The sequence below is a fragment of the Pogoniulus pusillus genome, chromosome 27 (genome assembly GCF_015220805.1).
Source record: "Pogoniulus pusillus isolate bPogPus1 chromosome 27, bPogPus1.pri, whole genome shotgun sequence".
Classification (NCBI taxonomy): Eukaryota; Metazoa; Chordata; class Aves; order Piciformes; family Lybiidae; genus Pogoniulus; species Pogoniulus pusillus.
The window spans coordinates 14,984,441-15,009,670 of NC_087290.1; the positions used below are offsets into that span (position 1 = coordinate 14,984,441).

General features: G+C 42.6%; 1 protein-coding gene across 4 annotated transcripts; it reads right to left on the minus strand.

Moving 5' to 3' along the window:
- Positions 1-254: 254 nt before the first annotated feature.
- PARVG (parvin gamma) lies at positions 255-24,873 on the minus strand. Of its 4 annotated transcripts, none has more exons than XM_064166275.1 (13): positions 24,509-24,873; positions 18,406-18,507; positions 17,837-17,901; positions 14,795-14,897; positions 13,871-14,011; positions 12,813-12,928; positions 12,234-12,289; positions 11,255-11,277; positions 9,449-9,510; positions 9,242-9,325; positions 7,066-7,167; positions 3,126-3,198; positions 255-1,099 (listed from the first exon to the last, which is right to left on the minus strand). In XM_064166275.1, exons 1-13 carry the CDS (start codon positions 24,837-24,839, stop codon positions 1,020-1,022), a joined length of 1,338 nt encoding a protein of 445 aa, XP_064022345.1. In that variant the 5' UTR covers positions 24,840-24,873; the 3' UTR covers positions 255-1,019. The 4 variants fall into 4 exon arrangements, 3 of the variants coding, with proteins under 3 accessions (XP_064022345.1, XP_064022346.1, XP_064022344.1); XM_064166276.1 differs by having other exon boundaries at positions 9,257-9,325; positions 18,406-18,510; XM_064166274.1 differs by having other exon boundaries at positions 18,406-18,510.
- Between the last annotated feature and the right edge of the window lie 357 nt (positions 24,874-25,230).

Sequence of the window (25,230 nt, forward strand, 5' to 3'; positions counted from 1 at the left end):
ATCACCCTACTGCACATTACACCAAAAAGCAGGTTTAGGTCCCTGAGGCTGCCCTGACATGAAAGGAATAACTGAATATGGTGGATAACATTTTTCATTAAAAGAAAATGCTTCTCCAATGGGAAAATTATGCTTCAGATAGAAAGAAAAAAAAAAAAGGGGGGGGGGGGGGGAAGAAGAAGAGTTAAATGCAAAAAAAATGAAAGGAGGTGGGAAAAAAAACGTATTTGCATTCCATCATTGGCATTTCAGTCTACAGATTCCAACTTGCCATTTACTATCATGGGCACAATCTCAGACTCTGGCTCCATTTCCCAAAAGAAACACAACCACCCAGCTGACATGGACCTCCTACAGCACAAGGACAAGCCCAGCACAGACTGTAGCTCTCCACAGGAAGTAAAGCCTAATGGGCACCAAGAATACAGGTGTGGGGGACACCACGAAGCACTTGAACTGCAGTTCCCCAGCATTTCATGCCAGCAAGCTTCTAGGACCCAAATGAAGAGAGCTCCCACCCAAGGATCTAGACACATGCACAAAGATTTTGAACTTGAGCTTCAAGCATGTCCACAATCTTCTCAAAGATGCTGTGGTGGGTCTTTCCCCTCTCTAGTTTCCAGAGTGACTCAGATGCAGGGAAGCAGAGCAGTTGCAATAGCAGCTTCCAAATTACTCTCCAGAAGCAAATAATCCATAGTCCAGAAGAAAAGCACATTATACTTCACTGCAGCATTAGGGAAGCTCAGAGAGAACAAGAGACAGAGCTGGAGCAAGAGCTCCAGCCACAGAATTATACAGTACTCTGGCCCTGGACACACATACCCCTAACTCGGGCGGTGTATGCCAAACGTCACAGGAATACGTACTTGGTATACAATGCAATATGGCAGGTATCAAACACAAGTTTGTGCACACAAACAGTGGTAAACAGAGCTGGAAATTGAAGAGTCAGACCAAGACTTAAAAAAGGAGGAAAAAAGGCAATACAAATAGGCCCAAGATCTTGGCCTTGCTCTTCATGTTCCTTTGGTCTTATATTTGGAATACAAGCAATAGAGAATCCGCATTGTAGACTTCAGATCTCCATTCACAATATCTGCAAGACACAGAGGAAATAATAAAACCAGATGGGAAGCATAATGACTGGAATAGAAAGATTTTGGCAACAGACAATCTTCCACCTTTCCCCCATTACAAAGTGAACTTAAGACAATCTAACAAGAAGCAACACAGGCACTGGAGAGATAGTAAATGGCATACTTACTAAGGAACAGAGATGTTTGCTGCACTATTTTGCTGGAAGACTGGATAAATAATGCATAGCAAGAAATAATTATTCACTACCAGAGAACAGATTAGATAATCTAATAGGTCTATTACAGCTTTAATTTTTAATGACTCTTCTATGGCAGGAACCATCTTGGGAATTACCCAATACTTTATTGTTTGTTTGTAATGTTCCCATCACATTTTCCTGATCTTGGATATTTTTTGTTTGTTTAGGTTGCTGTTTTGGTTTGGTTTTTTTTTCATTTAGGTTTTACCTTCTGTGCTCTTGGCTAAAAAAATGCACTTGTATTTAATAACTGCAATAAGAGAGGATAACTGAGAAGCTTTACTGTTGTTCTTACAATGCTGTAAATCACTGGAAGACTAACAATTAAATACTAGTAAATGAGATTCTTGAACAGTCTACATAGTGTAGCTGCATTAAGTGCCCCTAAATCACATGAAATTCAATCACTAGCTGAGGATTTTTGGGTCATAACAACTCCAAGCAATGCTACAGGCTTGAGGCAGTGTAATTGGAGAGCTGCCTGGCAGGAAGAGATCTGGGAGCTGTAACAGACAGGCAACTGAATACAAGCCAGCAGTGTACCCAGGCAGCCAAGAAGGCCAATGGCATCCTGGCTTGGATTAAAAATGCTGTGGCCAGCAGGAGTAGGGAGGTGATTGTCCCCTTGTACTCGGCTTTGGTGAGGCCACACCTCAAGTGCTGTGTTCAGTTTTGGGTACCACAATACAAGAGAGATGTGGAGGTGCTGGAGCAGGTCCAGAGGAGGGCAACAAAGCTGGTGGAGGTTCTGGAGAACAAATCTTAGGAGGAGTGACTGTGGAAGCTGGGGATGGTTAGTTTGAAGAAGAGCAGGCTGAGGGAGACCTCTTGGCTGTCTACAACTACCTGAAGGGACACTGTGGAGAGGCTGCTGCTGGTCTCTTCTCACAGGTAACTGGAGAAAGAACAAGAGGGAATGGCCCCAAGCTGAGACTGGTAGGTTTAGACTGGAAATTAGGAAAAAGTTTTTCACAGAGAGAGTGTTCAGGCACTGGAATGAGCTGCTCAGGGAGGTGGTGGAGTCACCAACCATTCCAATACTAATCACTCTTTGTTGAAAGAACTTCTTCCTAACACCCCACATAAACCTGCAGCCTGAGACTGTGTCCTCTTGTTCTGTCACTGGTTGCCCAGGAAAAGACACTGACCCCACCTGGCTACAACTTCCTTTCAGGTTGAGGGTGCCATAGGTTATGTACTAAACACATGTAAGAGAGTGGAACATGAATGCACATTAACTCAACAATGAAAGCATTTGCTTGGATGTAGGAGATCAACACTCAGATCTGAGTCTGAACTAGGCAGAACAGCAACTTAAAAGCTCTGTATTTCACATTCAGGAGACTCTTCTGGGTTTGAATAGCGTGCTCAGTGTCTCACCTTTTCAGATCGTATTCTGCAAGACGTCTTCCCACGCTAAATAACCTTGGTCTTAATGTGCTAAGACCTTCTATGAGACAGGAAAACAGCTTACCTTCCAGTTCAGCTGCTGTAATTTCCCTTGGAGTTTCCACTGTTGTAAATCTTTAACAAATACTGACTTATTACAGAGTTTAAGATTAGGGCACAGTTGCTAAAATTACAATACAACAACATTATTAGTATAGAAATACTGGTGAAAGTAATTCCCAGCTTTACACTATTCATTCCGAGGAGCTAAAAGGCAACTGTATCATTAAATGTGCCAGTGTCACACTGCAGAATCTACTTCCTTTAATTACTCCAACTTTTGCTAAGCCAGGATATTAGCAATTCTATTGCAGACAAGTTTCATGTCATGACTCACCTTCAGAGTTGACAGAGAAGTCCAGAAGACCTCCATCTGCCAGCAAGTCCAGTGCAAGGTTAACATTGTGAAGCTGTTGATGAGAGAGACATTGATCACCATAAGAGAAAATATTTTTCAGCCAGCAGTGCAGTGGCCTAAAGATTTTATGAAGTGTTCCTCTAGTAGCACTGAAGATACTGATTCATATAATACATACACACTCACATCCATCTCCTTAGCTTTGATAGAGAGCTTTTCAGAATGTCTACCAATTACCATATAAAATTGCATGCAAAATCCATCTCCAGCAAAATGCATCCCATGAGGTGAGGAGAAGAATCCATATATTTAAAAATAGACCTTGCATGTGAAAGTCTTGTGGCAACAGATGTTTCCACAGGGAAAACAGACTAGACTTGTAATTGGATCTAATAGATGCAGGGAATTCATTTCTATATTTGCTCACCACATTTGGAACAAACAAAAAATACAAAAGAAAAAAAAAAAGTTCTCTGTAATTAATTCAGAATTGCAAAACTCAGAAGGCTTCCAAACAGCTCTACTTGTGAGCTAGAATGTTAGGCTTTAACATATACAAATGTCCATAGGCAATAACAGAAGTGATGATGTCTTTAGTATTCATAGAATGGCTTGGGTTGGAAAGGACATTAAAGATCATCTGGTTCCAACCCTCCTGACATTGGCAGGTGACATCTTCCACTAGACCAAGCTGCTCAAAGCCTCATCCAACCTAGCCTTAAATATCTCCAGGAAGGATGTGTCCTTGTGCAACCTGTTCCAGTCTCTCACCAGCCTCACTGTAAAGAATTTCTTCCTAACATACAGTCTAAATCTGCCCTCCTCAAGCTTCAATCCATTCTTTCTCATCCTATCACTACAAGCCCTCATAAAAAGTCCCTTCCTACCTTTCTTGCAGTCCCCCTTCAGGTACTGGAAGACTGCTGTAAGGTCTTCCCAGAGGCTTCTCTTCCCCAGGCTACATTACTCCTGACAAATTAAGCACAGGTGTATGGATGAAGGCTGGAGGAGTTTTTTCTGATTTTTCCTCACTGCTATTTTTCCTGCATTCCCCACATCAAAGCAGTACCAGACACATATATTTCTGTAGTTATGAATCTGGTGGAACAGGCCACCAGAGAGGTTGTAGAGCTCCATATCTGGAGGCATCCCAAACCTGTTTGGATGACCTCCTGTGTGATTTACTCAAGGTGATCCTGCTCTAGCAGGGGAGTGGGACTAGGTGATCTATGCCTCTATGATCTTCAGAGGGCCTTTTCAATGCTACTCTTCTGTGATCCCATTACTACCTTCTAACAGCTTAAGGGTAGTGCTTTACTTGGTCAGCAATTAGCAAACTCCCTTCACTCCATAATGAAGTTACACGATCTGGAGAAACTTCACATTGTCTCTTCAGTCATTCCTTAGGCTACTGAGCAATTTATCCCTTGGGAGGTACCTCATAACTGCTCCCATGCTCTTCCTTGTTGTCTTCTGACAGTAAGCACAGGAATCCCCCATACACAAGCTTAGCAAAACCTGTGTGCTCTGAAGTGAAGCAATAGATTTATGTTTTACCTGGTTCTCTGGTTTATGAGTAGCTGAGACTGACAGTTTGGATTCAGGCTTGTTTACTTCCTTTGACAGTCAGGAGTCAGGAGACTGTAGGCTCACATAGATCTACTAAGGACCCTCTGTCATATTTTTCACCTCCTGCCTGCACAAAGTTCAGCTCCAGTTTCAGCCTGACCTATTTTGTGACTATATTCTTTGTCTCAGTATGCACATCTTTTCCAACCACGAGTTCTCACAGTGGGGATTTCTTTACACTTACTTGTAAATATATATATTTTTTGGTAATAAACACTAAGAAAACCCCATTCACATGCAGTGTTGTCATCTTGAGCTGGAAGGTAGGCCACATCCCAAATTTCTGCTCCTGCTTTCCTTGTACTCCTCTATTGCAGACTCCTGCCCTCCCTATTCCTTGTTCCTATTTCCTCTTTAGTATCACTGCTCACATCCCAACTTCTCCTCACAATTCACTGAGTCTGTGTGTCAGCTCTGACACACAATGAAAGTTGATGCAATGCACCAATCCCAACACTACATGGGGTTGTCACTGTTTTTATAACCCAAATAGCATGCCTTAAATCCCAAAGCTCACATTCTTACACTTTATTATGCCAATTAATGTCTAGAAGGACAAGGAGCTAGAAAGCACAGGGCACTGGAAGATGTGTTTTATGTGCAGATGACAGATGAACTGTGGTGACTTGACATTTATAGTTATGCTACTATCCATCCCACTTTTCATCTTGAAATTAGTATCAGAGGAGAAAAAAACATGCCACTTTGGCAAACTGCCCAACAGAAAGTCCAGTACTTGGAAGTAACCCTGCAAAAACAAAATTACTGGGATGCAGAACCAGTACCCAGCTCCCTTATAGTCTTCTCTGAGGCCAGTGACCAGCAAAGACTGGGTAAGAACTAGAAAGTCTGAGCTCTGATTTATACCTGAAATGTAGTATCTCATTTCTTTGAGTGATTTATGAGGCTCAAATGGGGCTGGTGCAAAACCAAAAAGGTCACCTATGAAAATTTACATTAAAAAAAAAATTACTTCCTCTGAATAAAATTAATGAAAATATGAAACATTTATTTCCAAATCAATGAACTAGAGCAAACAAGTTTGAAAACTGAGGGGAGGAGGAGAAAGGCAAGAAAAACAATTCATAGGAAATGTCTTGACTTTGTTTGATTCACCCTTAAGAATACATTTGCCTTGTTCATAGAGTTAAAAAAACCCTCAAACATCTGATTTTTTTCCAGTACCTTAAAGAGTCATCAACTCTTTCATCAGCAATGACTTTAGGACAAAATTGGAACCCACATCTCAGACAACTGTGGTTTTAATAGCTGGGATGGAAAAGCTCCATGAGAGTTCTTATTAATTAGCATGGCATCTTAGTGAATTTTCATTACAAAGAAATATTGTCCAGGGAGATTAGCTGCAGTGAGGTCAGGAACCAAACGGAGGCTTCATCTGTGTAGGGAATCTATAATGCAAATGACACCAGAGGAGAGATTCCCTTTGCAGGCTGCTTTCAAGCAAAAAGAAAAAATTCTGTCACTTTTCACCCTCAGAGATCTGAAGGTGAAATGTAGCTACAGCTGCAAGTGACCCAGATGAAAAGTCCCTACCCATGCCAGAGAGCATCTGAAAATATCTCAAATATTGCAAAATATTTCAACATCTTCTATCTGTGGAGGAGGCATTTACACTGGCAGCCCAGCATGCACTACCTCCTGGCTGACACTACCTTTTTCTTTTAAAGAACAGACAAAATTTGCCTGGCAGAGGTTGAAAAAACAGGAGTCAAGCAAGTCTGGTTGTGTAGATTACAGCCTTGGGGGGAGGAAAAGACGTAAATTCTCGAGAGCTCCCTGAGCACAGAAGGAGTCTTCAAAATGTTCTGGTCATGTCTTGATTGAAGGATATTTTTAGGACAGCAGAAGCAAACCTACAGGAACCTAGTTCTGCTGTGTAAGAGGTGTCATCCACTTAGATATGTAGTTTGCAGGACAGACTTGTAAGAGGTAGCATGCCAATTCCTCATCACATAGAGCCTCTATATTTCCCTAGAAGGCTTCAGAGGCACGTATCTGCCAAACAAAAGCAAGTCATAACCAGCTCACCTCCCTGGAGATAACAGTTAATTTTGAAGAAGACACCAATCTGTTCCAGGATACTTTAACAACATCAAGTCCCTGCGTTTGTGCTGTTCCAAACCACTACCCTGCAAATACTCTGCACACACATAACTCCATACACAGCAGCAGTCAGAGCAAGAGGCAGAGCTCTTTGCCGACACATGGAAGCATTAAATACATAAGATGTTTGAAACCTCAAGCTCCAAGTACTTAAATAACAACCTACCATCTCTGCAGTGCTGGCTGGAGTCAGGAAGAAATCCCTTAAATTCAGAAAGTAACCCTCCAGTTGTCCAATTAACAGAAGTAAGATAACACCATCTGCAAACTAGATGAAGAATGATCCATGTGTTATTTATGATGTTGGCTTTTAGGAAGTTACTCCAATAAATGCCATTCTTGTGAGAAAAGAATTGAAATGGCACTCTGGCAAGCAGACAGCCTAATGACTCAGCACCCTTAAACTCTTTTTACAGTGAACTTCATATTTAATCACACAAGACTCCCAAGTTCACCTTGCAAAAGGACAGCTCTTAAAACCCACAATTCTAGATATGAAGCAACTTCAGATGACCACAAGCAGCAGACACATACCTGTGAGTAAAGGAGAATTGTGCCTAATACCTGAGATTGATGACAAAATGCTTACAAAACTTCCTTTCTCTCAGATGCCAACCAGTAAGACTCAGAAGAGCATTGGAGCAGAGCTCTGCTTTTACATCCTCACAGCATAAATCACACTGCACTGAGGTTTTGAACACTGGAGCAAAGCAAGAGCTGTGGATTGATTTCTGCACGTGGGCTTGCAGAAGCAGGGAGTAAAAAGGCACAAGGGACATCCTCGAGCTCATTTCCTACCACTCACTCACTCACTCCTGGGAGAGCTGTGGGAAGATGTGCTGGTTTAAGCCTGATTGGAATATTCTAATAAGAGAAAGTAGCTCATTGGTTGTAAAAGAATAAAGTCTAAATCATTCATTGGTTTGCTAAAAAGCATAAAAAGCCAAAGTGTAAACAATTCCCTCTTCTCTGCTCCGGGGTACTTCTCCCTTTGCTTCTCTCCAATCTCTTCCACTAACCTCAGCTGACCAGACAACATGCAACCCTGCTGGCTGTTTTCTGTCTGGGGAGAGAGAGAGGGTGGTGTTGGTTCATCTTGCACTTTCTTTTGGAGGGAAGATTAGATTTCTGGGAGCCAGACTAGATGTCCTCTAGAAATCCCTTCCAGCCCAGACCATTCTATGATTCCATGATTATTCCTGAGTTGTAAATAGTTGTAAATACATTGTGTATGTATGCTTGTAAATGTAGCTTTGCTCTTAAGTAGAGCTTTTTCTCACTTCCAAGCCATCTGAGCTGGTCTGGTAAATTTCAAGTAGGGGAGGGAAGTTCTCAACCCATTTCAGAAGGATGTTGCAGCTCCCTGGATCCATGCAAGCAGTTGTCCACCCTTCCTGGGTAACAAGTTGTCCATGGGACAGCAATGTGCCCTTGTGGCCAAGAGGGCAAATGACATCCTGGGGTGCATTAAGAGGAGTGTGTCCAGCAGATTGAAAGAGGTTCTCCTCCACCTCTACTCTGCCCTTGTGAGACCTCATCTTGAGTACTGTGTTCAGTTTTGGGCTCCCCAGTTTAAGATGGACAGGGATCTGCTGGAGAGGGTCCAGTGGAGGGCCACAAGGATGATTAGAGGACTGGAACACTGCCTTATGAAGAAAGGCTGAGGGACCTGGGGCTGTTTAGTCTGGAGAAGACTGAGTAAGGATCTAATAAATGTTTATCCATCTCTGAGGGCTGGGTGTCAGAAGGTGAGGGACAGGCTGTGTTCACTTGCTCCCTGTGATAGAACAAGGAGCAATGAATGTAAGTTGTGTTCCATCTCGACACAAGAGGGAACTTCTGTACTGTAAGGGTCACAGAGCACTGGAATAGGCTTCCCAGAGGGGTTGTGGTGTCTCCTTCTCTGGAGACTTTCAAGGCCTGTCTGGCTGCATTGCTCTGTGATCCGAGATAGATTTTATGGTCCTGCTCTGGCAGGGGGGTTGGACTCAATGATCTCTTTGGGTCCCTTCCAACACCTAATATCCTGTGATCCTGTGACTGTGGCCAGGAACAGTTAACTGCTGCAATAAGCAGGAGAAAAGGAAGACCAAGACCATCCTTGGCCCCAGTCCACATTTCTCCTTGATGTCACCACAACGCAGACCACTGCATCTTCACCCAGCCTCAGTGCCTGTTTTAGCAGAAAATAGCAAAGCTCATCACAGTTGTTTGTGCTTCCAACAACCTGAAGCTAAAAGTAATGGTTATGGTGCCAAGTTTCAATTTACTACAACAAAAAGAAGGAATTCTAATGGTGAGATGAAATACTCAAATGACTATAAAACATGGTGAACATGCACCTTAGAGCAGGCTACCTGGGATTCGAGGTCCTTCAGATTCAATCCTAATTTTCCAACATGCTGGTTGACAAATTGCAGAAATACCTAAAGAAAACAGAACAGGAGGAGAGGGTGGAAGAAAAGAAATTGTTTTGGTTTTTTTTTTTCAGTGAAGTTATTAACTGCTTTACTTCTCAAATTTTGATGTGTGTTAGAAAAGTCAATTACCTTTTTTACAGCATCCAGTTTATCTGGAGCATGGCTAAATAATTCATCAAAGGCATCGTCCTCTGTATCAAAACAACATTAGTTGGTATTATTTGGAGTAACTGTCAGACCAGAGTTACTCCAGAAGGATCAAGCTGTTCATACCTTACAAACCAAGGAGAGAGAGGGTCATAGGGAGATGGGGGAAAATCCTGATTTTGTATTTATCAAAGGAGGGTGTGAGAGGCTTCCCTTCAGCCTGACTACGTCAGAGAAAGCAATTTACTCCATTCAGCTCTGCAATTATCACCTGCAGAGGATCTCAAGATTTGTGCTGCCACCAGAATGAACAATGGCCAAGTTTCACATCTCTCCAGTTTGTGTCTTCTCAGCTATGCTTTTTAACCTTGAACTCTGGGATAAAATATCATAATGAGAGAAGATTTTACTGCTCTCCCACAACAGAAATGTCACTTACATCAAATTTGCAGAAAAACATTCCCCCTCCTATAAAAAAACACAACCTGTGTTTTGGCTTGTCAACACTGTCTGAAAATTCATCCCTCAAAAATGACTGGTGCTGCCAGCCAACTTAAAGGCAGGCACCCAGCCAGTGCCAGAGAACTAGCAGGAGTTTAGAAACTTCCAAGGACATGAGATTCACTCTGCAAATGCCCACCCTCACCTGCATGCTCAGCATAGGTTTAATGAGCTCAGACTACATCATCTCACTAGCCCAGCTACAAGACTGATCTGATTCAAGAATGAACAAAGTGTATGAAGCACTTAAAAGCTAAGGGCACTCTGGCAATATAAGTCATTGGAGAATTGATTTCTATAGTGCAGGAAACCAAAAGGTAGCTTTACTGGTGGAAGATTCCTCTCAAAAGCCAGAGAAGCCTCCACTGTGAAAGGACTTCACAGGTTTCTCCATTCTCCCTGTCAAGGGATTGTTGCAGGAGCAATGTAAAGGAAGAAAGGTGAATCCATCCAACAAATCACTGGGGGACAACCCCAGACCCATGAAAGGATCACATCCGAGAGTATCCTCTCCTCGAGGTGGACATATTGCACCTCAAGTGTTTCACAGACCTTAAAAACATCAAGGGTAAAAACTCTGGGGACACTGTTCACACTGAGCTGCCATCCATAACTGAGTACCAACAGACTTCAAAATCCCCTTTGCAAACTGCAGAAAGGAAAGTGCACTGAAGCTGGCAGCAACAAGAGGATCAGTTCTCCAGCCACTGTGCTCATAAATAGCTCCAACAGTGAACGAGGGCAATGTGCAAATCTAATACATAGAATTGTTTCAGTTGGTAAAGACCTTTAAAGATTGAGTCCAACCATTATCTATCAAATCTGGTGCTAAACCACATCCCTCAGCACCACATCTCTGCTTCATTTAAGCACATCAACAGATGAGGATTCAGCCACCTCTCTGGAGAGCCTTTTCTAGTCTTTGAGAATCTTTCCAAGGAAGAATTTTCTTCTGATAGCCTACCTAAACCTCCCCTTGTACAACTTGAGGCCATTTGCCCTCCTACGAGGTCTTCTCTGTTGGTTCATCAACCCACTGCTTCATTTCTTGTTTCACCTCCCGTCTGTTGCCTGTAATCCATGGGCAAAGTGACCACCCAATTTCCAAACTGTACTGTGCTGATATGAACAGACATTAGCAGTGCACATTTGAAGAAAACCAGTAAGAGAAATCCATGAATCTTCATGAACTCTAGTGGAAGCACACTGATTTTATCACGAGGTAGAAGTGGATTAGAATATGGTGTACAACAGTGAAACACTGAACTTGGCAATGACAGTACTTACTTGACTGAGCTTCTAAATTCTCTCTAAAAGTGCAATAAAAAAGCAAGAATTAGAAAAAGCATTCAGTAGAACTAATCTTATTCCTAAACAAAGCTTATCTGGGTACACCAGCTATCTTGTAAAAGCAGGAGGTATAGCACAAAGCACCATTAACTGGATGTCAGAGTAACTTTCCAGCAGAGATTTTTAAGTACAATGTATATCTGCATATGCTCCTGGAAGTATGAGAGACTTTAACTGCCCCACAGACCAATGAGCATTGATTTTATAAGCACAGTTCACAATATCCTCTTCCAATAAGCTGCTCATGATATTAGACACTGAAGATGCTCTAATGTATAAAAGATGATAGTAGGAAAATTACTTTCTAGTTCTTGGAATGATGTCCCTATTTTCTCAGTGTATAAATGACACCCTATTACTTAACTCCTTTAATCATCACAGCACATCACAAACTCAGCAAGCTCAAACCTTTCTTTGACAGCAAAACAAGAACTGCCTCGTGTGACAGAAGAGAAACGAATTAAAAGTAGATTTAAACCACTGTGACTTTGGAAAGTTTCCAGTTGAGTCTGGGAAAGGCAAATCTACACTACTCAATTTCTAGTATTATATTTCCTACTGCATTCCTCCACAGCAATGGCAAACAATCAGCCATTGAAACAGTCATACACATTTTTAAGAAAAAAAATACATATATATATATATATATATATAAAATAGACAATATAAAAATAATAAATTACATATACAATTTATTTTATAGATTATATATAAAGAGTAAAGAAAGGCATTATCCCATAACACTGAATTTGAAGATAAAAAAAGAACTCAGAAGAGCAGTTGGCACACATATGCATGCCTGAGCTTTATGCTTTTTGCAACCATCATGATCCCAGCTACTTTTTCTAAGACAGAATACACCCACAGTATTTCCTTTCTGATTGACAGTGTAAAACCCAGATGCATCCCCTCTTACTTGTTTTCTGTGATGTATTCCACCCCATTTGCTGTCTTTAATCCTCTGGAGGTGTTCTGTTGAAAACACAGAAAGTATTTTAGGTTTTGTTACACCAAAATAAAGCCCCACAATAAAATAGATCTCTAAGCATTAATAAGGCTTTCGTGACTTGTTTGCTGCCTTAATAATATTACCAGAAGGCATCGATTCAGGAAGTCCTGTACAAGTAGTACAGGCACTTTGAGATGTTGTTGATCCCTTCTGCTCTCTCCACTTTTCAGCCAGAAGTTACCAACATGCTCCATCAGAGAAAGTCAAAAGGAAAAAGTCACAGAATCACAGAACTTTAGAGGTTAGAATGGACTCAATGATTTATGGAGGTCCAACCTCCCTGCCAAGGCAGGATCCGCTAGGGTAGTTGGCACAGGAATGCATCCAGGAGGGTCTTGAAAGCCTCCAGAGAAAGAGACTCCACAACCTCTCTGGGCAGCCTGTTCCAGTGTTCTGGCACCCTCACTGTAAAGAAGTTTCTCCTCATGACCACACATTTCTCCTTAATTCTAAGCACATGTAACAAATAACTGAAGCTACAATTACCTCAATGGTGACTGTTTCCACTTGAACGTTTGAAGGTATGGCCAGGTTGGGTTCAAAGTGTTTTGCTATTGCAACCAGAAGATGCAGTGTGCTCAGTAAGTCCTTTGTCAAGATAGCTATGCCATGGCAAGGAAGAAAACAATCTTTAATGTGCAAAACAAGTAAGCCTTACTCTAGCATCATCAATTCTCCCTGTGCTGAGCAGAATCTTGAGTCGTGGAGGGCCATAAACCAGGTGGGACATCTGAAATACCACGTTTCAGCAATACTATACCTATCAAGTCCTTTCTAATGGGACACACACGCAGGCACTGAGAACTGATAAGTGGTCCACAAGTCATACACTCACACGGTGTAGCTTGCATGTCCCAGTGTGCTGGTTTGAGGCTAACTGGAATATTTTAATGTGAAACTAGAGCATTGGTTGTGAAACAAAACAATGATCATGTCTACATATATATATATATTATATATATATTGTTTTGCTGAGAGGGATAAAAAGCCAAAATATAAACAATCTTCTCTCATTCTGTGCTGGGAGGTTGCCCTATTCATTTCTCCTTTCATCTAATCTAATCTGTCCTTTAGTCTTGGCTAACAACTAACAACCTAAGCTTTGTTGACTTCTTGTGGTTTCTGGCTGGGAAGGGAGATAGAGAGGGAAAAAGAGGGGGTAGCATTGAGCCCACTCTGGACAGTTTCCTAAGTCTGTGAGGGAGTTTGGACTTCTGTATTATTTTTAATTTCTACATAATTATAATACTCCTAAATATTGTATATATATATATATATATATATGCTTGAAAATTTTGCCATGCTGTAAATACAGCTTCATCTTACTTCCAAGCCACCTGAGCTAGCCTGGTAAATTTCAAATAGTGGGGAAGGGAAAGTTCCTAACCTGCATCACCCACTCAGGACCAGGTATTCCCATCTCACTCTTGATTCAACTAGTGATTCAAAACAGGCTGCTCAATTACAGTTCTGGCACCCCTTTGCCTTACAGCAGAGGAAACCCCAGGATGGATAACCTTCTCCAATTTCATTTCTGCACCTACATTCCACACTCCATTTCAGCTGACTTTCTTCTAGTTGCAAGCACTTAGCCACAGCTTCCAGGATCACAGAGAGTTTCTGTCGCTGCTTCTTTTCTGTTAACGCAATCTCGTCAACATCCAGTTTGAGAGATGCTAGGTTTTCTTTTGACAGCAGTTCCACAGGAAGAAGATAGATGCATTTGAATGCCACCATAGGAAAAAAAAATAATTAAAACCAAATCAGAAACAGAATAAATCAGCAAGGCACACAAAGTCTTGGTTTAGATTTTCATAATGTAGAGAGCCTCCTAAGTTTTTATCAGTTCCAGTCTAGCACTTTAGAGCTCTGTAATTTCACACTTCAGGGTTAACCTTTCTATTATGTTAACCATTAGGCTTTCTTAGAAGAATTACATAAAAATTATAGTGGATCATCAAGCATTTGTTCAGAATTACTGTCCTCACAGATGGTTCACAGCACAGTGCTTTCTCTTCTTGCAAGAAGTAAAACTCCAGCAGCTCACTGCTACTGCGATCCACAAGGTTTATTCTGTCACCTGGAAGTTCCTCTACAATGTGTTGGTGAGCCAAACTCAAAGCAGATGAGGAGACTGGGAGGTGACCTCGTCAATGTTTATAAATATGTAGAGGTTGAGCCCCAGGAGGCTGGACCCAGGCTCTGCTGGGTGATGCCCAATGACAGGACAAGGGGCAATGGGTAGAAGTTGAGGCATAGGAAGTTTCATTTAAACACAATGAGAAATTTTTTCCCTGTAAAGGTGACAGAACACTGGAACAGGCTGTCCAGGGGGGTTGTGGAGTCTTCCTCTCTGGAGATACTCAAAACTTGCCCTGGACACATTCCTGTGTGATCCTGCTCTGGCAGAGGGATTGGATATTTTGAGGTCACTTCCAGCCCCTGACATCTGTGATTCAGGACCTTACCCATAAGATGATGAAGTACAAGTCCATCATATAGGTCTTCTTCCAGACTTCTAACTACTATGTGTTCTTCTTTCAGAGTTGTGTTAATCCAGTCAATCAATGACTGCAGAGAAAACAGAACAGCCAGTAATTATATTCTTGCTGTAACTATATTCTATCCTGTTTCAATAGTACAGCACTCAATCCTCTACTGCATTTCACAGAATCATAGAATCATAGAATCAACCAGGTTGGAAGAGACCTCCAAGCTCATCCAGTCCAACCTAGCACCCAGCCCTAGCCAGTCAACTACACCATAGCACTAAGTGCCTTATCCAGTCTTTTCTTGAGCACCTCCAGGGATGGTGCCTCCACCACCTCCCTGGGCAGCCCATTCCAATGGCAAATCGCTCTCTCTGTGAAGAACTTCCTCCTAACATCCAGCCTATACTTCCCCCAGCACCTTTCTCTTCAGTTCCTTCTCTCACACCTTGGTTTGCACTCTGTCTCCACCTCATTTGTGCTTTTTGGTTGTGGTTTTGAAAGGAAATTTAAGTATTGGTTAGCTCTCCCAAGTTTTGCAGTGAAAGAGACGTCTCAGGCTATATTCCTCTGCATTTTGTAGAAATAGGTATAGGTGTGGAGAGACAGACTCTGTTCCTATTGCCACAAGAAAAAAGGCTGTAGACTTCCAGACCCTTGCCTTTGTTAAAGGTCACAGAATCCACACAAATTCACCTGTGAAACAAAACTTTGTAAGAAGAGAGACATTACTCGATCTGTTGGTTGTCTCTTGTAGGGATCCATGTGACTAGCACTCCTCCCATTCCTCTCCTAGTTTTGTCTTCATTTTCTTCCTCCAATTTCCTCCTAATTTGTCCCAGATACCTTCTCTGGGAGGAGCGGAAAACCAAAACAAACAAAATGCCTTTTTGGTTTGTTTTGCTTTCTTACGTGGCAGCCGCCCTTTCCAATATCCTTCCTGCCTTTGCAAAGGGAAATTGCTCAGGAAGCCAAAGCCTGGCTGCAGCTGGACATGAACCACATTCCCAGTTACATCTCTTGGCCCTGCAGCCCCTCTCTTGACCACTGTATGCCTGCACGGGTGACCCAAGTTGCTCCTCCGCACTTCCCCAAGCATGTGTTTTATCCACATATGCTGACAGAAGCAGAAGATGAACTGCTAAAAGAGAACTGAAAAGCAGTAGCTCCAGCTGGCTGTTACAAAGAACCTCTCCAAAGAGGATTGGGTATTGCCTGTATTACTACAAGTGAGGGTCTGGAGTTTCTTGTGTGGATAATATCATTCTCACTCACTGCAAACAGAGGAAAAACTAATAGCAGATCTCTAGAAGTCACCCAACACCAGCCAAATTGTAAAAAGCAGTTTGGGGAACAAAAAGAGCCTATCTCTGAGATGCTTGAAACAACACAAGAAATAAGAATGCCTGGCACCAGCACTTGCCCAAACTGAGAATCTGTCAAGGTGTTTGTAATATACTTGCTCAGCTAAGAAGTAAAATGAATTTTCTGGGCCAGGAAGATGAGCTCCTCAGCTAGCCCCTCAAAGTTAAGACCTGGCAATGGTTTAGATGTGTGAGTGATAAAGGGGAACCACACACATAATGGTACTGCCAGGTGAGGGTGGAAAAGCAGAAAATTCTGCTGAGTACAGATCTAGAAGATCCCTTGCTTGCTGTCTAGGCTCTAAACAACCACAGCCTGCAGCTCACACAACTCTGCCTTCTGTCCTGTGGTTGGGGCCTTACTCAGCTGCAGAACAGAGCACTGTGCCTGAAAATAAGTAAATAGGGAAAAAAGGAATACTTCAAGATGTTTGCTACTAGTCTCTAAATGTAATTATCCTCTATTTTATAGGCAACTGATAATTTAATAAGCACAGTGAGCCATTTCATATTCCTTGATTTCCCAAAGCTACCTGAAAATAAGAATGCAGTGGAACAGATTCTTTTCCCCAAGGCAGCTTCTTTGCTTTTCTTAGTCTTCCCTTGATGACACCTCTCTGGTCCCCTCCTCCATCCCTATCTCTTCTCTAGAGGAACCATAATATCTTTAGATTAATGGGCATCCAGAGGACCCTTGGAACCCAATTTCCACCTCCTCGTGATCTGAAGAACAGAAATCAGACTGAAGAACATTGCTTGAGGAGATTGACAGGAATTGGAATAATCACTGAAGCTCACAGAAACTTTCATAAAGCAAGAAAAGCTCTTCATTTTTGGCAGCCTGGGAAGAATGAATTCAGTGTCTCTGTAGACAGCATAATTGCACTTTGCAGCACCACCACCTTTCAGATTTTCTGCTTTGTATAAAAACATTGTGAAAGCCTGACACAACAATTACATCTCTGTGATCAAATCTGTGTGAAGATTTAAGAAAGCATACTATAGAAATGCAGATATTAATGGATTTATGAATCTCACATAATACAGACATCAGCACACAGCCTAAAATGGGGTTTATTATATTTATAGCAAGTTTACTATCTCCATAATGCAGGAAGTGCTGGTCTCTTCTTGCATGCCACTTTTCTTCCTGGAAATGTCACTATTCTATGCTTTCCCTGGGCTGTGCCAGTAGAGAAACACAGTGAGTGAATGCACAGGGGAGACTTGCAAAATCACTTGGACATAAAGCCATGAAACAAGACTCCTCCTTCAAAGTTACCTCAAGCAGTCAATTACAATGAAGTAGCAGCTGGGTACTTCTGGTGTGGCTCATCCCTATGTTCCAAGTTTGGAGAAGTGTCATACAAGAAGAAACTAAACTTTTAACTCTACACTTCACTTTACACACTGCAGTGACCACTCTTGGGCATTTGAAGCTTGGTCCTGTATGGCTCCAGCCACCCTGGCACTGCGCTTAAGCAAAAGCTCTGGTTTGCTTGCGTGGAGCCCAGGTACCAAAAGCAGAACTTGTCCTGATCTGTGGTGTGGAGGACTGGAGCTAAAGAGTTGGGTAATTTTTCAGGGCTGAGCATTAACTCAACAGGCAAAACCAACTTGAGGTGAAGCTTAAACAACATAGTAAAAGAAGCAGTACCAGCTTTAATTCTTCCAATTTGGGATTTTTGCTGGAGCTTGGGTTTATGAATCTCTTCTTCTCACCTGTGAAAGGAAGCAAACAAGATACATTACAAATATTAGGTGTGACTAATGCAGGTTTGCTGTAAAATCTGCTATCAAATTTCATATTACTGAACATCACTAACTGCCATATGTAGAAATGCTTATTTCTTCTTTTAACTGCTTCATTGCGAGTGAGAGAATTACTCAGATTCCTAAGACTGCTGTTGGAAATTAACTGATTTGAATTACACTGAAGCATAAGATCTTGGATGAACCATGCTGGAGAGAGGCAAACAGACTTGGCCAGATTCTTGTGTGAAATTTAGATTTCAGCTGAAGAACCAGCTAGAATTTGTGTTGCTTCTTCATGATCTGTCTCTAGAAAGTCAGCAGCCAAATTGCACACCCAAAGCTTGCTCACTGCTGGTAAACTCATGGGACCACTGCAGAAAAATATACAATTCATATGCAGAGCATATTTTCTGCTTGGTTCTTCAGGTCATTCTTTGGGTCTTTTTCTGTCCTGGCTCATAAAGCCCATACCTTGAGCGATGACATTCTCAGCTAGGAATTCATTCACTGCAGGAGGCTGTATAAATGCATTTAAAAAGTCTGGATCCATTGTCTGTTCTTGCTCCTGGTAAGCTACTAAAAAATATTGGAGGAAAAGGAACATGAGTAAAGGCATGTAAAGATCCAAACTATGAAGAAAACACAAACTGAACAGGATTTTTTTCAGCTACTATTTAATGAGTGAGGGATTGCTTAATTAAAACAAAAATATATTAAAATGTATTTAAATATGCACAAAGAAGATAAAAAGAACTTTCCCTTTTTGCTGGTAATTGCCAAAATACAGAGAAAAGCACTAAAGTACTAAAACTTGCCCTTAAATCCATCTAAATCTGTTTTGACTGAATTAGATTAGCAAAATCCTATTTTGAGTGACACAGCTTCAATTTCCAAGGTATCAATAGATTTCTGCCAGAAAAGTGACCAATACTTAAGCAGCATTAAGAGCACAGCAGTTAAATTACTGAGAGGAATTTATAAATATAAGCTGTGCCTTTTATTAAACCAGCTCCTACAAGAGCTGGGAAACAAAGACATATTTTTGGGTAGACAACGCCATCTTCATGTTAGATTAAATGGCAGCTGTGGTTGCTTAAAATTAAACACATATTGGAGAATGACTTTCTTCCCCACTCCAGACAGCTTCAAGTGAAAGCAGAACAACAATACACAAGACAGTGGTGAAAATATCTCATCAGAACTCACAAGAGTATGGGTGAGGTTTTCCAACAGAGCTAGGAGGCTGTGTTACTGGACAGGAGAAGTTGGAGAAAGGAATGGGGCTGTCAGAGATGAGTGGAGAGGCTACATAGCCATAGAATGGTCTGGGTTGGAAGTGACCTCCAAAGGTCACCTGCTCTAACTCCCTCTGCAGTCAGCAGGGGCATCCTCAACTGGATCAGGCTGCCCAGAGCCCTGTCAAGCCTTACCTTGAATAGCTCCAGGAATGGGACCTCAACCATCTCCCTGAGCAACCTGTTCCAGTGTTCCACTACCCTCGTGGGAAAGAACTTGTTCCTAACATCCAATTTAAATCTGCTTTCCTCTAGTTTGAACCCACTGCCACTTGTCCTATCACTGCAGGCCTCTGTAAACAGTCTCCATCCTTCTTGCAGACCCCCTTCAGGTACTAGAAAGCTGCTATTAGGTCTCCCTGGAGCCTTCTCTTCTCCAGGCTGAACAATTCCAGTTCCTTCATCTTGTCTTCATCACAGACATGCTCCAAAGCCCTGATCGTTTTCCAGGCCCTCCTCTGGACCCACTCTATCAGGACCCAGCTGAAATTCATCTCTATCATCAGCAACTACCTACAAATAAGAGGTTGGCAATGATACCTTCCCACTCTTTTAAGAATCCGTGACTCACATCCCAGTGCAAATGGAGACAAGTCTGATTTTTTTAACCATGGCTCTGGCAAAGTAAGGCTGTGCCATGCTGCCTACACAGACAACACAAAAGACAGAGCCATGCTCTACAAGCAGGGAATGTGCAGTTTTAAATGCTCATTTTTGAAATCTTTATGTTTGCACAAAAAAAACCCAACAAAACCAGCCTTGTGAACAAGACAACAACAAAAAAAGGATGCTTTAGCTTGGCAAAGACTAAAACTCAATACAAAGTTACAGATAGAATTTTAATAGTCTCTTCTGCTAAAGGTACTACAGAAGCTTTTAGTTTGAAAAGAGACCTTTAAGATCATCATGTCCAACTGCAAACACTACCAAGTCCTCCATTAAACCACGTCCCTAAATATCATATCTACATGACTTTTAGATACCAGCAGGAGTGGCAACCACCACCCACTCGGGGGAACACCACTCGGAGATTGCAGAGATCAGCCCCCGGGGCCAAACTGTCCCTGTGGCACTTCAGCAGAGTGGCAAGGCTCAGAGGACTGAACCATTTTTTCACCTGAAGCATAGTTATAGGTGGTCAGCAGAGCAACCTCCTCACTCATCCGCTGCTCAGAGAGGTAGGTGAAGTGTGTGGGTGGAGCTGCTGCCTCAGCAGGATGTTTAAATGCCCTCACAGAGCAACAGAGGTTGAACATGGGGGGTGTGAGTGAGTCATCTGGGCATGTGGTGGAAGCTCGCCCAGTCAGTCACACAGGCAGAAAGAGAGATGGTTGCAACCCAGGCAATAGCTGCTGGCAAAAGAAATGTGGCAATCCAGACAGTGGTCTCATATAAACATGATCAGTGTCCAGGCCCCTGGCTGCAGAGAGTGCTGCAGGCTCTGACTTGCAAGGACAGACTGCACACACAACACCTGTGTTGACTGCGAGCAGGGAAATAACCGCTCAGCCTGCTGGCCTGAGCTGCAAAAGCAGGTGGAAAGGCTGATCAGTGTGAGTGGGAGACAGACTGGCAGAGTCAAACTCTACCTTCCTTGAAACACTCCCAAACAGAGCAGAGTGCTAAGGATGCAGAGGGCTCCCCATTCTCTTTCCAGCTTGCTGCACAGGCTGACTCAGAGAACAGGGAACAGTGGCAACACGTTCCTGCCAGGTGCAGCAGGCAGTACCTTCCCCACCTCCACAGGTGCTCTTGCAAATTGATCCAGTGCTCTGCTGGGAGGATTATACACCAGTGAGGATGAAGATTCACCAAACACAGTGGAGTTGCCAGCACTAAGTTGGACTGAACTTCAAAGCTGCCTCAGTAAAAAAAAACAACCTGTCCTTGCTATAGGGGAGCCACTTTTGAAGGGGATGGATGGCCCTACCGGCAAACCAGACCCACTTCTTAGAGACATCTGCTGCCTTCCTGGGGCAAGGGTCAAGGATGTAAAAAGAAAACCTCTCACCCAGGCTCAGCCTTTGGATTACTGCCCATTGCTAATTTTTCAAGTAGGTAGCAATGAATTTAAATCAAGACATTTGTGAGCAGTGAAGAGAGACTTCAGATTCCTGGGACAGCCGGTTGAGGGATTGGAAGCACAAGAAGTGTTCTCCTCTAGCTCACCAATTGCAGGGAGTGATGAAGGCTTTGACAAAAAGAGTCATCAGATGAATTCTTGGCTTCAAGCCTGGTGTCACCAGCAGAACTTTGGGTTCCTTGGCCATAGGTTCCTTGACCATTAGGCCTGATATCAACAGATGGAACTAACTTGTCTCAAAGTGGGAAAAGGATCCTGGGATGAGAATTAGCAGGGCTTGTAGGAAGAGCTTTAAATTAGATTCCAAGTGGATGGGGGTGAGAAAGGAGAGCAGGAAGAAATCAGATATGCCTGCAACATACAGAGGGTCACCTCACTGGGGGCTCCTAAGGCAGTATAAACCAGCAAGGAAACTCCCATGAAATACTTAATGGGAAGCTCTGCTAAGAAAATCATGCAGCCAGCTGCCCAGCTGAAGTGCCTCCATATGAACACATGCAGCATGGGCAACAAACAGGAGGAGGTGGAAACTGCTGTGTGGCTGGAAAACTGTGATCTGAGGATTTTGCCAAGCCAAGAGTATTGGTAGAAAAATAGGAGTTGGATGCTTTTGCACATCAGTCTGGCAAAATGTACCAGGTACAAAATTCCCAGCCAGCTACTAGAGGAAAGGGCCATGAGGAACTGGTTTCATTGTGGTGGCTGCAAAACTGAAGGCTGTCTCTTAAAAGGTGCTTGTTAGAGAGGAGAAACTGAGTCACTCAACAGACAACTGAACTGTCTGAGATAAGGCTTTCCAGATAACATTAATTGAGAGGGAAAAGTCAATTAACACAGAGCAGCCCAAGGACAACTTAGTTTTAAATGAGGTTTCTGGTAGCTGTTATGCCTTGCAACGTCCTGCTCATAAGTCTTCTGTAATTGTCCATGTAAACCACAACTTACACCAACTCAGCGTCTCTGCAGTACTCACCCTGTGTATCTCTTCCTTGCACTGTTTACACATCAAAGCAATGCCTACTGCCTGTCTCAGCCACTCTGCAAAATCTGGAAGTTTGTAAGCAAAAGACCTGAAATGCAGCATTTCCAATAGCATAAGTTCATGTTCTCCAAGGCCTCAATCCTGTGTGTCCTACTCAGAGTGTTAAAACTGCTATACTGTGTAAGACAACCTTGCCTGGTATCCAGTCCCTTAAAGTACCCAAAAGCAGAAGCTTAGGAGAGGAAAAAAAATAGGTAATCCAGAAGCAAAGCAAGCATCCCTAAAACACTCCAACAGCCTGCAGCTCAGCCTTCCTAAACTGAAACTGGCATCCTGCTAATTAGGAGCTGTCAACACATTTACTTTCCAAGAACTTCTTCACCCTCTGAATGTGTAACCTCCACTACCCAACAGCAAAGAGAGGGAGAGCATGGCTTCACCCTACATGAGACACCACCTCCTGGTGCTGCTCAGACCTGCCACATGGCAGCTTCTCCTGCACATCCTTGCTATGCACAGTGCAGAGGACACCAGCTGATTCACATTGCTCACACCACTCTTACTACTCTGTGTTACTACTGTGTAGCTATCCTACGTGCCCAACAGTCATCTCTCTCCAAAACTGAAGAAACACAGCTTACATCTTACTTGTCCTTTCCAAAGAAACCACTCTGTTGCTTTCTGAACTCTCTCCAGCACCATCATAGGGTTTTTTTAAGTGCTGGGAATCAGACCTGCAGGAAGGTGCACTGCAGCCTGTCATTTGCTGCACTGTTCTCCATTCCTCTTCTCATTCCTATGATCATTTGCTCTTTCAGATCACTGCTGAGCATCAAGCTGACAGTTTAATGGAACCATTATGCTCTGCTAAGAGCCCATCTGGAGAGTTTTGGTTTTTTCCCCTCTCATGCTTCACTTCACATTTACCTACCTTGATTTCCCACCTCTCAGAACCTAAGAGGTGCAGCTCTTTAGATTTTAATAGCAATTGCTTATTATTAATAATTTGTATTTGCTAGCATTATTATTATTAGCATCATTATTATTAGCAATTGCTTATTACTAATAAGTAGTATTTGCAAGCAGTTTTTCATGTGACAAGTTCAATTTTGATGAGGCTTGACACTAGACAGCAGCCTTTCAAAGGATAACCTGCTGCAAAAGCAACCAAATGGGAACACAACTGGGTTAGGACTCAGTCTGGGGTTAGCTGTTTAACAAGGAACAGGAAGCAATGAAGAATTTGGTTCTTGCATGCAATCTTCCATCTTTGCCTCATTCAGCCTCTGCAGCCCACCTTTCAAATCTGCTGCTCAGAGTTGTGACTCACAGGCTGGTTGTCCCAGCTTCCATGCTCCTGCACGCATTATTGATCAGCACTCGGAGAAGAGATGGTTGCAGGAGACCACAACTTGAATGCATTTCACAATGGCATTTCTAAATAAGGCTGAGATTTAATTATTGGCTATTCAAATGAAACCATATCATTCGATCCTTCATTCTCTCTTAGTGAGATGACATCACCAATAGTACAGGCTTGTCCATTCTGCAGTAATGTGTTATTTCTCCTCTGTCACCTGCTGAGGCAGCCAACAAGTGAGTATTTCTTAGGTCAAGAGCTAGACTATCACACAACATTGCAATGCCACAACTACTTGCAAAACTAATTCTCCAAGTGGGTCAGATCAGCTCACTTTTCCTCCATGAGTCTTCACGTATTCTGGCTCCCAAATATCTCCAAGATAAAGCACTATCGAGCTACCAGTGGCTACTGGTATTTAACCTGCTGCATAACACACACACAAGGCAATTAGCAATGCTGTCAAACCATTTCAACTGGTTTATTTCCTGTTTCAAGAGACAGAAGCCCTGCTCCTGCCTAGAAACACATTTCCTAGCAAAAGCTGTCTACATAAATCTCACAAAGCAGGAAACAAAACCCAATTGGAAATGCTAAGATTAATAGTAATATTTCTGCCTTCAGAAAGCCAGAAATAAAGAAAATAACTTAAAAATAAACATTGTGTGCCCAGTTTAAAACCTACTTTTACTTCCTTGTTTAGCACCAGACTTTTCAAGAGCAAATTTTTTGTTCATTAGCATCAGATGTAATCTTAGTAAGAACAATCCCTGTGACACAAAAAGCCTTGAAGCTTAAGAAAAAATAAGTTAAAATTTATAAGGACCCCAAAGAGTTCCTTTCCCCAAACTTACAATTCTCTCCTTGAGGGACTTTCTCATCCAAGATCTTCTTGCCGCAGGCGTGATGAAACTTACGAGGAGAGGGGACTGACTGCCCAGGCTGAGCGTCCTGCAGCCTCCCTGAAGCTGCAGCCTCCCATGTGGGACAGTGCCAAGCAGAGAGAGTATGGCAGGAGGAAGCTGTGCCGCACGGTACTGGCTGCTCACAGAAACGAAACCGCAGTCGCATCCGGAACTTCATTGTCTGTCTGCTTGGTCCCTGCTGGAGACTAAAATAAACAGAACTACAAATGCAGGAAACATGCAACCCCACCACTCCTGAAACACATGCTTGTTCTTCCATGGTACTGCACAGCGTGACTGGTTGGTGGTCTGCATTTGGGGCAGCCCTCAGTGCACATTTTGTTAGCATGCAGTAATGAACCAGCCAACAGATGAAATCATCATGCTCCATTACACCTTTCAGTCGTGATCAGTTGAAAGTTTTCTAAGGGTGAGCAGCACTACTCTTCATACCTACTGTAAGGAGAAATCTAGGCAGATTAATCCCTGTCCTTAGAGAGCTAGTTAGCCACACCAAAATAACTCACCTGAAACAAGAATTGTCTCCACTAGGCAGTGTTGCTGCTCCTCCTTGCCTTTTCTATCACTGATTGAGGAGAGAAAGTTCTCTACAACAACCACTTCACCTGAACATTCCCTTTAGGTACCAGTTACATTCATTAATTCCACCA

Coding starts and splice junctions, on each gene's coding strand:
- PARVG (XM_064166274.1), bottom strand. CDS start 24,839: ATGGAAGAACAAGCATGTGTTTCAGGAGTGGTGGGGTTGCATGTTTCC. Junction 12,929..13,870: donor GCTGAAATGGAGTGTGGAAT/GTAGGTGCAGAA, acceptor GCCATGGCATAG/CTATCTTGACAAAGGACTTA. Junction 9,326..9,448: donor AACTGGATGCTGTAAAAAAG/GTAATTGACTTT, acceptor TGTTTTCTTTAG/GTATTTCTGCAATTTGTCAA.